The sequence below is a fragment of the Microplitis mediator genome, chromosome 2 (genome assembly GCF_029852145.1).
Source record: "Microplitis mediator isolate UGA2020A chromosome 2, iyMicMedi2.1, whole genome shotgun sequence".
Classification (NCBI taxonomy): Eukaryota; Metazoa; Arthropoda; class Insecta; order Hymenoptera; family Braconidae; genus Microplitis; species Microplitis mediator.
Window position 1 is genome coordinate 8,407,326 of NC_079970.1, and position 15,340 is coordinate 8,422,665.

General features: G+C 29.5%; 2 protein-coding genes across 3 annotated transcripts in view; one reads left to right on the top strand and one right to left on the bottom strand.

Moving 5' to 3' along the window:
* The window catches only part of LOC130663926 (uncharacterized), a 168,966-nt gene that overhangs the window by 103,060 nt on the left and 50,566 nt on the right, over positions 1 to 15,340 (top strand). The gene's annotated exons all lie outside the window — the stretch shown is intronic.
* Positions 4,819 to 12,870, bottom strand: LOC130663925 (uncharacterized). Its single transcript, XM_057463497.1, has 5 exons — positions 12,513 to 12,870; positions 8,372 to 8,459; positions 7,557 to 8,311; positions 6,970 to 7,272; positions 4,819 to 5,839 (listed from the first exon to the last, which is right to left on the bottom strand). The coding sequence occupies exons 2-5, from the start codon at positions 8,440 to 8,442 to the stop codon at positions 5,421 to 5,423; spliced, it is 1,548 nt and encodes a 515-aa protein (XP_057319480.1). The 5' UTR covers positions 8,443 to 8,459; positions 12,513 to 12,870; the 3' UTR covers positions 4,819 to 5,420.

Sequence of the window (15,340 nt, forward strand, 5' to 3'; positions counted from 1 at the left end):
TAATACATTCAACTTTAATTTAATTTACACTTGATGGTGTCAAATAATTTACACAAAATATTTAACCATTGAATTTTTATACGCAAGAACACAAAATTTTCAACTGTACAGTATACACGCGTGTATAAAATAATCGAAATTTTATTTTATAGTCTGAAATCACGAAAATAATAACAACAAAAAATGAAATAAGTTTCTACAATAGTTCTTAACACGAGTCAATAATAAGTTAAAAAACATATAATAATTATGATCGGTAATTGATAATCATAAAAAAAAATTAAGTAAATTGATCAATTCATTAAATATATATTTACAAAAATTGACTGGTAGTATTACAAAACAAGACGGTAATTCTTTTGATCTAAATCTTTCTTTATAACAATGATTAAAATACTTGAAAACTTTTGTATTCTGTTAATTTAAATTTAATAATGATCGTTATTATCAATTATGATGTACATTAGTTTTAAAGTGATTTGAATGATGAATGGATGGTGTCTTAAACTACAGAGTAAAGGTACTCTTTGTAGCCACTACTTCATTTTTGGACATTTAATATTTTATTTAAATTAAAGAAAACATATAAAATATAATTTCTAATGTAACAGTGTGATAAAAGTATCTTCTGACAAATTTTAAAAATTAGTTGTGTCATTGCGTATTTTACAAATTGTTTTATTTCAATTTTTCAAGTGTTCAAAATTGACCCTACCCTGACTAGAATTTTTCATAAGGGCCTGACGAGGTCCTTATCGGGTTAACCTTATTTCAAATAAGGTCCCGATCAGGGTATCCTGACGAGGATCCTGATATGGATGTAACGCTTAAGACCCATGAGGTCGTTATCGGGATTGCCTTATCAGGACCTTACCAGGATATCCTCATCAAATCCTTATCAGGATTACCTTATTAGTAAATATTTAAAAAAAAATATTAAATTGCAAAAAAAAATAAGAGAATTTTAATTCGATCGAGAATGTTATCTATTGTATTGAAAGCATTAATTAGAGGAAGTAAACATATTTTTTATTGATGAAAAAATCCCGAACACTGCTGGGCTCGAACCTGCGTCCTTTCGATTCAAAGTCCTCGATGCTATCCACTGGGCTGACATACACAAGTGATCTTGAAAGTGTAAATATAATATTGATTATGATGTCAAAGAACAACTGATGGAGAAGTAAAAAATCTGTGCTACAATGATTAACGTGATTTTTATATAATATTTTTTTGTACTTTTTTAAATTTTTAGCCTGTAAATGAAATATTTGAAGGAATGGGATAACTTTTTTTTGAATAAGGATATCCTGACGAGGTCCTGATCAGGAACTCGTCAGGTTGACCCGATCGCAAATAACTTTTTTTTTTAATAGGGATATTCTGATGAGGTCCTGATCAGGAACTCGTCGGGTTGACCCGATGGCAAATAACTTCTTATTTGAAAAGGGATATCCTGATGAGGTCCTGATCAGGAACTCGTCAGGTTGACCTGATGGCAAATAACTTTTTTTTTAATAGAGATATCCTGACGAGGTCCTGATCAGGAACTTGTCAGGTTGACCCGATGGCAAATAACTTTTTTTTGAATAAGGATATCCTGACACGGTCTTGATCAGGAACTCGTCGGGTTGACCTGATAGCAAATAACTTTTTTTTGAATAAGGATATCCTGATGATTTCCTGATCAGGAACTTGTCAGGTTGACCTGATGACAAATAACTTCTTATTTGAATAGGGATATCCTGATGAGGTCCTGATCAGGAACTCGTCAGGTTGACCTGATGGCAAATAACTTTTTTTTGAATAAGGATACCCTGATGAGGTCCTGACAAGGAACTTGTCAGGTTTGCCCTAATAAGGCAAACCTTATACTAACCTGATAAGGTCCTTATGGTACTTCAGGCAAATCAGGAAGAAATTCTAGTCGGGACAGTGGCGAAAAACGGTACCTCTACCCTATTTTTGCTTGATCGCAAAAAACTTATAAAGATCTTTAACATAGTGCGAGCACTATAGAGTTTAGTTCTTAGATTTTTAAACTCTTACTTGTGTGAAACATGAATCAATCTGCTGATAAATATCCTCGTCTTTTTTTTCGCTGCTATATTCGAAATTTGTACTATATATGGGATGCAAGAGTCACAATAATCATCAGAAAGAGAATCATAATATTAATAATAAACACAATCGTTTAATGATTCAAAAAATATTTATTACTTATAAAGTTCTAATTCATAATGATAGTAATAGAAAAAAAAAAAAAATTACTCTTCAATTTATAAAATTTTAAAACTATGTTATGGTAAAAATCTTTTTTCAATGATTTATATCCATTAATAATCTCAGAATAAAATCAGTAATGAGTTCAAGAATATGAATAATCAACTGCTATAAAAAAATTAAGAAACAATGTGATCGGCTATACGTATACATTGGTTTAAAGTGATTTGGTCAATTTATGAAGTAGAATTTATTAGATTCTATGAGTTAAAGTGAACTTATAAAATTAGTATTTGAGTTTCCGATAGGTGGCGAAAAATTGTAAATTTCTCAAACGAAGTTCCAACCATAGAGTGCATATATTGAATTCTCGAAAAACTATAATCATGGAACCCATAAACCGTCACATTGTTTCATATATCTTGCTAATAAATATCTTTTCTGCTTTGGTGCTATTTTTGGTAAAGCTGTTACAAAACAATGGACAAGTGGCTGAGTATGTGAATAATCCAAATGATAGTAAACTTATAATAAACTTAACCTAATGACATGTCTCTTATTTTTAAACATAATGAATAATGGGAAGAATAATAAATATAATACAGTTAGATTCTTAATTCTAAGTTCTTAATGTAGTTGTTGATCGTCGACCGCCTTTTGATTAAAGCACCAGTACCCTAATAGCACAGTTTGCTTGAGCAAAAATTTACTGTACAAAAGTTTTGTTGAATTTTTCGTCAAATTTCCGTCAACTTTAGACTTTTCCATTTTTTACGACAATTTGTATGCAACTTGCTATTGAATTTGACGTTAATTTACTGTCTGAATTAGAATGCAAACTCACTTCGAAAGTTGACTAGAAAAAAGTTGTCTTTAATTTTCAGGCAAATTTTATGTCAATTTATCGTTAATTTAACTTCCCGGGAAAAACGGATTAGATCTATTTATATCTGGTTAGATATGGGATTTGAGATATAATCAGATCTAGTCATATCTGATCAGATCTAAACAGATATAACTATATCTGGATTGCAAAATACATTAGACATGAAAAGGTCTTATCATATCTGGCCAGATATAACTATATCGAAGTTGTCAACAGCATCAGATTCGATCAGATCTGATTAAGTAGTTATGCATATATTATAGTAAATCATATAAAGGATGAATAACAATGGGTCTTTAATTCTTTTACCATTTTATTTATTGACAAATATATTCCATTACATATTTGTTAAAGATTATAATTGATACATGTAGATATTTTCAACTAGCTTCTATTTAATAATTTTTTTTTTAGTAATTGATCAAGACAGATACGCAAAAAGTAAAAAAAAAATAGTATTGACTGAATATTGTTCCATAAAAATGTAATTTTTATTGATGTGATTATTTATCTATGATTTTTGATTCCTTAATAAATTTTGTGTAAGTTATTTGGAGCTTGACATAAATAATTTTCAACTTTTATAAGAGTATTCATCGATTTAATATCTTTGAATTTAATCAAACAGAATTCGTTTTGTAGCTCAACTGGTATTATATGATTTAGTTTTTCGCTACAATTGCGATTAAAAAATATTTTTACATGCATAACGCGATATGTTTATCTGGCCAGATCTCGTCAGATAAAGACAATTTAAAGATCTGACCAGATATGACCAGATCTAATAAGATTAATTTTTCGTTATATCTGGTCAGATCTGAAAAGATTATTTTTTAGTTATATCTGGCCAGATCTAATTATATCTGGCCAGATCTAATTATATCTGGCCAGATCTCGTCAGATAGAGACAATTTAAAGATCTGGCCAGATCTTTTTATATATGGCCAGATCTAATCCATTTTTCCCGGGTACTTAATCAGATCTGATCGAATCTAATGCTGTTGACTTCGATATAGTTATATCTGGCCAGATATGATAAGACCTTTTCATGTCTAATGTATTTTGCAATCCAGATATAGTTATATCTGTTTAGATTTGATCAGATATGACTACATCTGTTCATGTCTGATGAATTTTTCAACTCAGATATAGTTATATCTGTTTAGATCTGATCAGATATAACTAGATCTAATCCGTTTTTCCCGGGTTTCTCATAACCTTGTTTACTAAAAATGAAATGAATAAAACATCGTAAACGTTATTAGGTAACATTGTAGTCATGTCCATTTACATAGTTCTCTCGTCAATGTAGAATGGTTATCAGTCCGATGCTAGCATAGCCACCGTTACTGTGTAGAATGGGGGGATTACTTTGCTCGGTGACTCTCGACGATAAAAAATTCTCGTTTCTATGTAACATAGTAATGGTTACCATTCTATATAGGAATGAGAACGATTTTTTTCTCTCCGATACACTGCCGATAGAAAAAAAAAAAATCGATTTTTTTTGGAGCACCCTAATAAATATATCTGGTATCATCGACATGAAAAATTAATCCCACAGATTCCTATACAATCCCATGCCCTTTTTCATTGATTTCAACTGATATCCATAGATTCTTTGATTTTCAGCCGATGTTAATTTTTTCTAACAATTTTTCAGGAATTAAATCGAACAATAATAAGAATTAAAAACTGTGAAAAAATTTTATTACAAACTTCTTTTATTCACACAATAATTAAATACAGATGGAGAGAAATGTCATGTTGTTATTACTATACTCAGCGAAAAGTAATGTAATTATCACTTTGCGGTATAGAATTTAATCCACGATAAAGGAAATAACGTAAATTTTAATATATCGTATAGTGAATTCTAATATGTTTATACTAATGAGTCCTATGATGTCAAGTACTTTTTTTCAAGTACTTCTTACTTTTATTTTCAGTAAATTCAGCATTACTGTACTGTAGTTAGGCCTATGCGGCATAGTAATGGTTACATTGCGGCAATTCACGTATTATGCTCTTATAACGTACGAATTACTTAACTGTTAAAACGAAATCAAACAAAAAAATGCGTTACTGTATACAACAATGTAATCATTACTAGACTCGTACAGTAATGTCAACTATACTTTTTAAATCGCATAGGAATATTTACTTGAAATTTCTCTCCGTACAACTGTATAATTGACACTGTCAGGTATTTTACAAAAATACAAAAAAATTGATGGCTTTTACTTATATTTAATGAGGTAATTGAACTTATGAGCGAGTTTTTGAATTTATTAAAGAAAATTCTTCTTAATCAACATTCCAATTTTTCTTTTTCTTCAACCGTTTCGTTTTTTGAAACACTGTGATCTTCAACTTCTTGTGGAGTTTTAGTTTCAGGTTTTTTACGTTTTAAAAGTTCACTGTATACTCCTGATCGGAGAATAAAGTTTACCATAATCCAGACGAATGAAATTTGTAGTAAAAGAGTGAACAAGTTTTTCGAAGGTTTGAGAGGACAAACTTCTGGCAGCTCCCAAGACTCTGTAATTGCTCTGACGAAATACGTTAACTGTTCGGAATCGGGAACACGATAATAAATCAAATTGCAGTTGAGAAAGCCACTGTATTGAGACAACGCTGTAAATGCGCCCTGAATGAAAATATTAATATTCATTCCCCAGAAAGATCGAAAATCAAATCCAGAGAAGATACGCAAAGTCATGATATTAGCTGTAAATAAAATAATTATTTATTTATTTTGAAAAATGAATCACACTGTAAAAATTCGCGGAGTAAATGCGGAGTGGATGGTTTTTTATTTATTCAATCCCCTCGACGTGAATTTCACTTTGAAGGAGAGTTTTGGAAAATATTAATTGTAAAAAAACTCCGCAGAATGAAACCGTAGTAAAATTCACGGATAAAATTACTAATACATAGTGAGGTTTATTCTTTTGTATTTAGAGAGTTATATTGGATACGGAAATGATACCAAGCTCCCTTTCCATATATTCACGCGAAATTAATTTTAAAAATTATAACCAGCTAATAATTAAAACTTTCACGTTTCTAAAAATAAAAGTTAAGTTAATAGATTTTCCATTTTCCATCATTAATATATAGTTTTCATTGAGTCACAAACTGTGCATGATTTGCATCAACCAAATCACAAACAAACATTTTACATTGTACCGAAATGTAAAATATCCCCATAAAAATGTCACCATAACAATTAAAAAATTACATGTTTTTACTATGTATTATATAAAATTATAATTTAGTGAGTTACTAAAATATTTTATTAATAAAAAATATTTTATATCATGTGTTAATTATCAATACCTGAATAAAATATTTATTAAAATTATTATATTTCTCATAAAAAAGTTATTTCCATTAAATACAAATTTATCCAACCGTAGCGGATGCTATACAAATTACGGTGAATTACCGTAATTTACCGTAAAATACCGAAAATTGCGACAAAATAGGCAACTTAGATAAATTCCCGCAATGTATGTAAAATACGGTAGTTCACGATACATTACTGTAATTACGGTAACTTTACTGAACACCGTAAATTACGGCATTTTACGGTAAATGACGGTAATTACCGTAATTCGGATCCGCTAGGGAAGTGTTGAAACTCCCGAGAGGGGTAAATACGGATTTAAATAAAATCTGCGTTACAGAAATAATTCCGTAAAAAAAAATATCCTTATTCACTCCTTATGCGGAGTGATTTTTTTTTTAGTCTCCAAAACTCCAAGTGATGAAGTGAATTCGGATTGAAATGAAATTTGTATTTACTTCCGATTTTCTACAGTGTAATTGATTAATTAATTAATTAATATACTTACGTTTCATATTTATGATAATAGATAAAATTACTTGAAATGACACCATCAAAAATGGCAAAAGTAAACTTTTAGAAATCAATACTGATTTAAAATCAATGTCAGACGGAATCAAAGTTACATTATGAGAACTGAATGCAGGTCCAAACATTGTGAACAGTTGTGTAGTGTTGCTACGATTCATTGCGAATATTGTCAATGAACTTGCAAAGAAAACGATTATTTTCCATAGTGATACCCATGCAAAAATTGAATCTTTTACGGGTTTTAATTTACTTCGGGCATTTTCAATAGGTGGAAGATTACCTTAAAAATAAAAAATAAAATGTTAACTTTCCAGGATGTGAGTGAAATTCTGAGACTAAAAAATTTCAGGAAATCTCGGAATAGTTAAAAATGATCCAGATAATTTTAAATATTCTAGGACATTTTGAAAATTCTAAGATTGTAGTAAATTTCAGAAAATCATGGAAACTTGAAAATTTTTAAACTGACTGAAAAAGTCCCAGAATAGTTTTGAAGCTGACTAAAAAATTCTAAAAACAATTTCAAACTGTCTTCGTTGTTGTAGAAAGTATAAAAAGACTTACCAGTAAAACTGAATATATTCTTTGGAACATCTTGCCAAAGTCCGCCATGGATTAAAGCCAATGCCAAGATAGTTATCCAGCGACCGCTATTATTACGATTTTTTCTAAACTCAAAGAATATCGCGGGAATAATGATAATCCCCAAAGTCACTATGTCGGCCACGACCAGCAAACTCTTGAGTTTAATATTTTTTATTTTATAAATCGTCCATAACGAAGTGCGCAATACCACTTCAATGAAGCACCAAATTGAGATCAACTCAAAATTACTTCGAGATAGTTTTGGCAATACTTCAAAGATTATCAACGAAATTCCAATAGTATGGAAGGTTTCTGGAATAATTACTGACAATAATTGTCTCAGCGAAGGCTTATTTTTAGCTTTTTTGAAGCATATAAATGAACTTATTAATTCGGAAAGGGTGTATGCGATAATTAAACACCATATCCACATTATTCTTTCCTCTTCTGGCTGCAGGACAATATATTCGCTGTTGTAAAATTCTTCACCGACACACATTTGTACATGTTTACGCTCTAGCTGAGAAGTCATCCACAAAAATGTTCCTTTGCTCGCGATACCGGCGATAATGAATATCGTGCAAAATGCCAATGATAAAGCAACCACGAGTGGGATAAGAATAATCAGTCGGACCAGAATTATCGTGTAATATAAGAAATTTACTGTCAGGTTACTCAGTGAGGGGTTATTTTGAAATATTTTGATTGAATTAATGGTGTCGAATATTTTCTCCCTATAAATTAATAAAATCATGTTACTATTTATTTCTTTAAAAATTAGTTAAAATGCTTACCGATATTTCTGATGCCTCGACAATGGAGGTTCAGCTTGAGATTTATTCGAACTGAATTTAGAAGCCGTCATTATTATTTTTTTTTGTTCTGAAAAAAATTAATGTTTTTTTTTCTATTAATTATTTTATTAAGTTTTACAGTCCACTGCTTAAAGCAACCGTCTAATAAAAATGATTTTTATAATTTTTTTTTTTTAGGAAATTTGATGCTCTAAAATGTTTAGTTATTGACATTTTTAAATATTTCCAATATTTCTTGAGTTAGTTAATTAAATAAAAACCAAAACGTTAAGATCTAAAATCGATTCTTTGAAGTTTCCATTGCATTTTGTACATTCAGTTTTTACGTCTACTGTTTGAATGTATCGTCTAATGGAAAAAAGCTTAGATAGATTTTTTTGGGAAATTTTATGTTCTAAAAATTTCAATTCTTAATAATTCTTCGTATTTTCGATATTTTGTTAGTTAATTACAAAAAAAAAAAAAGGCCATTCGGCAGCCGAAATGGAAGTAGATTTCTCATTAATTAATTTTTTTCACTGTTCAAATAAAAGTTGATAATGAAATAAAAGTTTTTTTGACATTTGCTTGAAAATTCTCGAGATGATAAAACAAAAAAATCAAAAAATTATAAGTATAATGCCAAAAATTGAAGCTAACTAAATGAGCTTCAGAAGAATTTTTGATGATAATGCACTACATGTTTTGATTTGACGTTATTTAAAGATACCTATGCATATATTCAAACTATCGGACCAATGGTATTCCGGACCCTATTCGAAAAATTATGATAGATTATGGTTTTAATGCTCGAAAATTCTACCATAAGGACGAAGGCGATAATTTGCTTTCAATAAAATCTACTAATAAAATATTCTAAGATTAAAATTTGATTGTGATATATCAAAGTGTCATACTTGAAATTAGTACTAATATTTGAAATAAAAAGCCTATTAGAATATCAATCGACGAGTAGATATGGAGAATATTATCATCATAACTAATGTTAATCTTGTTATTGATATATCATATCATTTATACACTGTCGATAAAACAAAATTGTATATACCCACTGAATTGAGATGTTTGGATTTTATAAGTGTCACACTGCGATAATATGAATTTAAGTAGCTCCATGAATGTACTAAGAAGTAGGAGAACTAATGCAATAGCAAAATTCCATTAAATGAATGGTAAAATAAGTAATTTCAGTGGTCTAGGCATATGTATAGGCATGAAAATTAAAGCTTATTTGAAGAGCTTTCAGATAAATTTGATATAAAGTCGATAAGTTATCACATTCAAAAGATATTGAAGGAAGAATAAGTAAAAATATAAATTTTTGACATTTTGAAAATTTTGAAACGCTATAACTTCTAAACTAATCGACCGATTGAGCTCATTTTCAAACTTGAACATGGTAGTCACGCATAAAATACGTATACTAAGTTTCAAGGTGATCGGTTTGAAATTGTGGCTATAATCAAAGTGAAAACCTGCATGAAATTAGCTTTTATAATATTTTGTAAATGTTCAAAACCATTTATCTATTAGAAAAAATGGTCAAATCAATGAGCTGTATAGTCAAAATCGTAGGCAATCGAACGAGCTTCCACATAGAACAAACGAAAATAAGCTATCTTTTTCCGTTTAGAAGTTACATCCAGTTAAAGCGGCAAACAAATTTTTTTTGAAAATTTTACAAAATTTCAATTGATTATAACTTCTAAACTTATTGGCCGAATTGGCTCATCTTCAAACTCATCCAAGGTAATCGTCCATAGAAACAGTATACTCAGTTTCATTAAGATCGGTGTAGAATTGCGGACGCTATCGTTGGAGAACGGCGCGTTATATTGTATATATATATTAGGGTGATCCAAAAAATAACAAATTTTTTTTTTTTTCTTCCAAACAGGTTCAAAAGTTTCATTTAGATAAAAAAAGACGCCTGTAAAAATTAGAGCTCTTAATATTGACATTAAGAGGTTCCTCATCGCACTTTTCTATTTCCCATAAGAATAACATGGGAAAAATTTTTTTTACGTCTTCTGATTTTTATAAGTAGCTAACGATGCGTCATAGGAATAATTGGCAGGCATATTTTTGTAGGGAATTGAATGCTCTACAAAAAAAGATTCTTATCATTTTTTGAGGAATCTATTTGTTCAAAAGTTATTTGAGGTTGAAGTCGAAATCATATTAAATTTTGAGATTTTCTACTTTTCCGGCGAAACTATCAGACTTATTATAAAATATCATCAGACCTTTTTTGTAGACAATTTTATTCCCTAAAAGTTATTTTCAATAAAGTATTTTCGAATTCCGCATTGTTTTCTAGTTATTTTCATTTTAATGTCATGCTCATAAAAAAATAGTCTTCTGATCGATTTTAAGAGCTTGACATTAAAATAAAAATAACTAGAAAACAATGCGGAATTTCAAAAAACTTTATTAAGAATAATTTGTAGGGAATAAAATTGTCTACAAAAAAGTTCCAATAATATTTTGTAATAGGTTTGATAGTTTCGCCGGAAAAGTAAGAAAATCTCAAAATTTAATATGATTTCGACTTCAACCTCAAATAACTTTTGAACAAATAGATTCCTCAAAAAATGATAAGAATCTTTTTTTGTAGAGCATTCAATTCCCTACAAAAATATGCCTGCCAATTATTCCTATGACGCATCGTTAGCTACTTATAAAAATCAGAAGACGTAAAAAAAATTTTTCCCATGTTATTCTTATGGGAAATAGAAAAGTGCGATGAGGAACCTCTTAATGTTAATATTAAGAGCTCTAATTTTTACAGGCGTCTTTTTTTATCTAAATGAAACTTTTGAACCTGTTTGGAAGAAAAAAACAAAAGTTTGTTATTTTTTGGATCACCCTAATATATATATATATAAACTTTTGAACTGAATGTATTTCCAGACTCAGCTCGCCGAGCTGAGTTTAGAGGTAGCAAAATTTTTCACAAATTCCATCATGAGGACAAATACAATAGTTAGATTTTTATGAAATCTACTAAAAAACAAGTCTCCTATCCCCCTCTAATGATATTTGGCCCCTTTACTGAGAAATTTTTTTTCATCTGGTAAATAACACGGAAAAAAAAATTTTTTTTTTAGAATTTTCCAGCTCATAAACCAATCAACCGATTTTTATGCCCAACAAATGTCTTTATAGGGAATTGAACGTTCTACAAAAAAAGTCTCTTATCATTTTTTGATAAATCCCACTGCTCAAAAATTAGTTAAGCTTCAAGTCAAATTTATAGTAAATTTTGAGATTTTTTTACTTTTCCGGCGAAACTATCAGTCTTATCAAAAAACATCATGGCAGTTTTTTTTGTAGATAATTTTATTCCTTGCAAATTATCACGAATAAAGTTTTCCGAAATTCTGCGTTGTTTTCAAGTTATTTCCATTTCAATGTCAAGCTGTTAAAAAAATAGATTTCTGATTAATTTTAAGAGCTTGACATTAAAATGAAAATAAATTGAAAGCAATGCGGAATTTCGAAAAATTTTATTCGTAATAATTTGTAAGGAATAAAATTACCTACAAAAAAGTTTTTATGACATTTTGTAATAAGACTGATAGTTTCGCCGGAAAAGTGAAAAGATCTCAAAATTTACTAAAAATTTGACTTGAAACTAATAACTTTTGAACAGTGGGATTTATCAAAAAATGATAAGAGACTTTTTTTTTAGAGCGTTCAATTTCCTACACACAGTTTCTTTGTGCATAAAAATCCGTTGAGTGGTCTGTAAGCTAGAAAATTCTAAAAAAAAAAAAAAAATTTTTCCTTTGTTATTTAAATGGAAAATAGAAAAATGGATTGAGGCAAACCTTAATATTATTATTAAGAACTCGGATTGACACCAAAATTTTTATTTTCAGGTATACCTTCAATTTTTGAATACCAAAAAAAAATTTTTTTTTTCTGAAAAACCCTAATGCTCACACAGATTCTTTACATTGTAATTTGATTGCAAAAAGTCCAATTTCCAGTTCATAACTATTTTAAAACATAACTACATTCTTGAAAAATAATCATGGGAAAATCCGTTTAAAAATTTGATCAAAAAATTATTTTCATTTAAATATCAAAATACTGAATAATTCTTATAACATACCTGTAGTTATTTAACTTGATAAATTTATTTATTAATACTTTATGCATGCAATATTTAATATAAATTTTCTTGAAGAAAAATCTTGAGGAAATATTTCTTGGTATCCTGGGAATTTATACTACTACCTACACTACATTAACACTGAGCTGATGAAAATGACGAATTGTGAACCCTGCTAATGACGTCAATGACGTCAGCAAAAACTATACCAAAAAGTACCCCTCCAAAGCCGGAAGGACACAACTCTACTGTATTTCGTTTGCGCTCTAACGCGCGCATGCAGCTGTCTTGTATATTTATTTTCATGAATGTTAATGGGGCTGTTTGGTCAAAGAAAGTCCTTAGCTATACTTTTACTATTAATACTGAACAGCGCTACTTACTAAACACTCTAAGGACGTTATTCTGCCGGACAGGCCCATATGGGGTACATACTTTATGTAGCTACGCATGCGCGAAAAAATTTTCTAAGAATGCGTTGGGCATTTAGTGTTTGCTAGGGATGGAAACAGAATTCAAAAAATCGATTTTCGATTTTTCGATTAATCGTAATTTTTGTAATTATAAGAATCGATAAATCGTTGTTCACAATCGATTTTTTCGGTTATTCTATCATTCAAGCAAATTATTGCATACAATATAATAATTTACTTAAAAGACAAACATTCAAAACTTATATTTATATTTTAACTTTTATTTCAACATATCCATACTTTTAAGCTATATCAACATACAAGAACAACAATTTAAAATATTCGAAAACAAACACTTAAACCTATTAGATCTAAATGATTTCTCCGTACTTATCGTTTATACTTGACATATTTGTTGATTTGGTGTTTGTTATTAATCACAGGAACTTATTTGGAAATTTAAATTGCAAACAGCGGTAAAAAAGACTATTAGTACTAAAAAATATGTAGTCATGAGAGAGTTATTAAAAAAATGTAAACAGTGATATGTTACTAGCGATAGGTTATTAGGCATAATCACACGCAGAGAATTTTACGGTATTTTTTGCATCAAAAATTTATAGAAAAATTATTATAGTCATAGTAACATGAGGACATTTTGATCATAGTAACAAATGATACTGTAGAAATTTTTAAAATACATCGAACAGAATTTACAAGGTGCATTGTAATTTTGAAAAAGCAACAGACAAAATTTATACCAACTGCATACTAAATATTCTGATTTAGCCTGATAAATTTTACTATGCAGTTGGTATAAATTTTACTTGTTGCTTTGTCAAAATTACAATGCACCTTGTGAATTCTGTTCGATGTATTTCAAAAATTTCTACAGTATTGGTAATTTGTACAATAATTCCATACTGTCCTCATGTTACTATGACTATAGTAATTTGTGTATAAATTTTTGATGCAAAAAATACCGTAAAATTCTCTGCGTGAACAGATCTCGTCTTTATATTTTCCATTTGCATGAAAATAGCATCTGCGGACTTTGGTGCGCTGCTGTTGCGACGTCAACCGTACTAAAGTCGGAAGCTTGAAGTCGATTATCAATCGATTTCGATGACGATAGTTCGATTGTAAAAAATCGATTATTTTGAGTGAAAAATCGATTTTCGATCAAAATCGAAGTCGACTTTACCATCCCTAATGTTTGCAGAGCCTTGAAATATTACTCTTTTGGCACGTGGCCCTATCGGGACTATGGAGGGTAGAGGTACCTCTACCCTCCATACCTCAGCGCTTCGCGCTCAAGGCATGCAATATACATTTATAGCAGATACAGTATATATATCCCTGTTTAAAAATATTGATTGAAAATAATTAAAAGTGATGAAATTCGAATTCTTTTCAATAATTTCAATTGATTTCAATTTTTTTGTTTGTATATATAGATATACAGTTTGCATGGAGTGACCGCTTCTCAATTATTTTCAATCAATATTTTTAATCAGGGATATTAGGATGATTCAAAAAACAAACAAATTTTTTTTTTTTTCCAAACAGGTTCAAAAGTTTCGTTTAGATAAAAAAAGACGCCTGTAAAAATTAGAGCTCTTAATATTAATATTAACATTGTCCGCATTGCACTTTTCTATTTCCCATAAGAATAACATGGAAAAAAATTTTTTTACGTCTTCTGATTTTTATAAGTAGCTAACGATGCGTCATAGGAATAATTGGCAGGCATATTTTTGCAGGGAATTGAATGCTCTACAAAAAAAGATTCTTATCATTTTTCGATAAATCTATTTGTTCAAAAGTGATTTGAGGTTGAAGTCGAATTCATATGAAATTTTTAGATTTTCTTACTTTTCCGGCGAAACCATCAGACCTATGACAAAATATCATTGGACCTTTTTTGTAGACAATTTTATTCCCTAGAAGTTATTTTCAATAAAGTTTTTTCGAATTCCGCATTGTTTTCTAGTTATTTTTATTTTAATGTCAAGCTCTTAAAATCGATCAGAAAACTATTTTTTGTATGTCGTTTTACCCCCTAAATATGTTTTCCGCAGCTAAAAAAAATACGTGTCCCTTAAATTTCGACGTAGAATAACACATGTCAGTCTCATCGAAATCCAAGAAGGGCATATAAAATCTAATCTTACACGAGAATAGAAAAACACTGATTTCTTCCAGATTATCAAATCGTTTACTTAAATTGTGTAATTTATTCTTAAAATATTAAGACTCAATATGGAAATACACAGTAAAAGAAATGTGGATGACATCGAATGATCTACGAATCATAGTTTTTTTTTTTTTTCGTTAATGATAGAAAGGATGTCTTGAAAAACATGTAGTAGTCTTAATTTGTGATTGTATCGGTCACTATGAAGTCATTTACCC

Coding starts and splice junctions, on each gene's coding strand:
- LOC130663925 (XM_057463497.1), bottom strand. CDS start 8,442: ATGACGGCTTCTAAATTCAGTTCGAATAAATCTCAAGCTGAACCTCCA. Junction 8,312..8,371: donor TCGAGGCATCAGAAATATCG/GTAAGCATTTTA, acceptor ATTAATTTATAG/GGAGAAAATATTCGACACCA. Junction 7,273..7,556: donor GAATATATTCAGTTTTACTG/GTAAGTCTTTTT, acceptor TTTATTTTTAAG/GTAATCTTCCACCTATTGAA.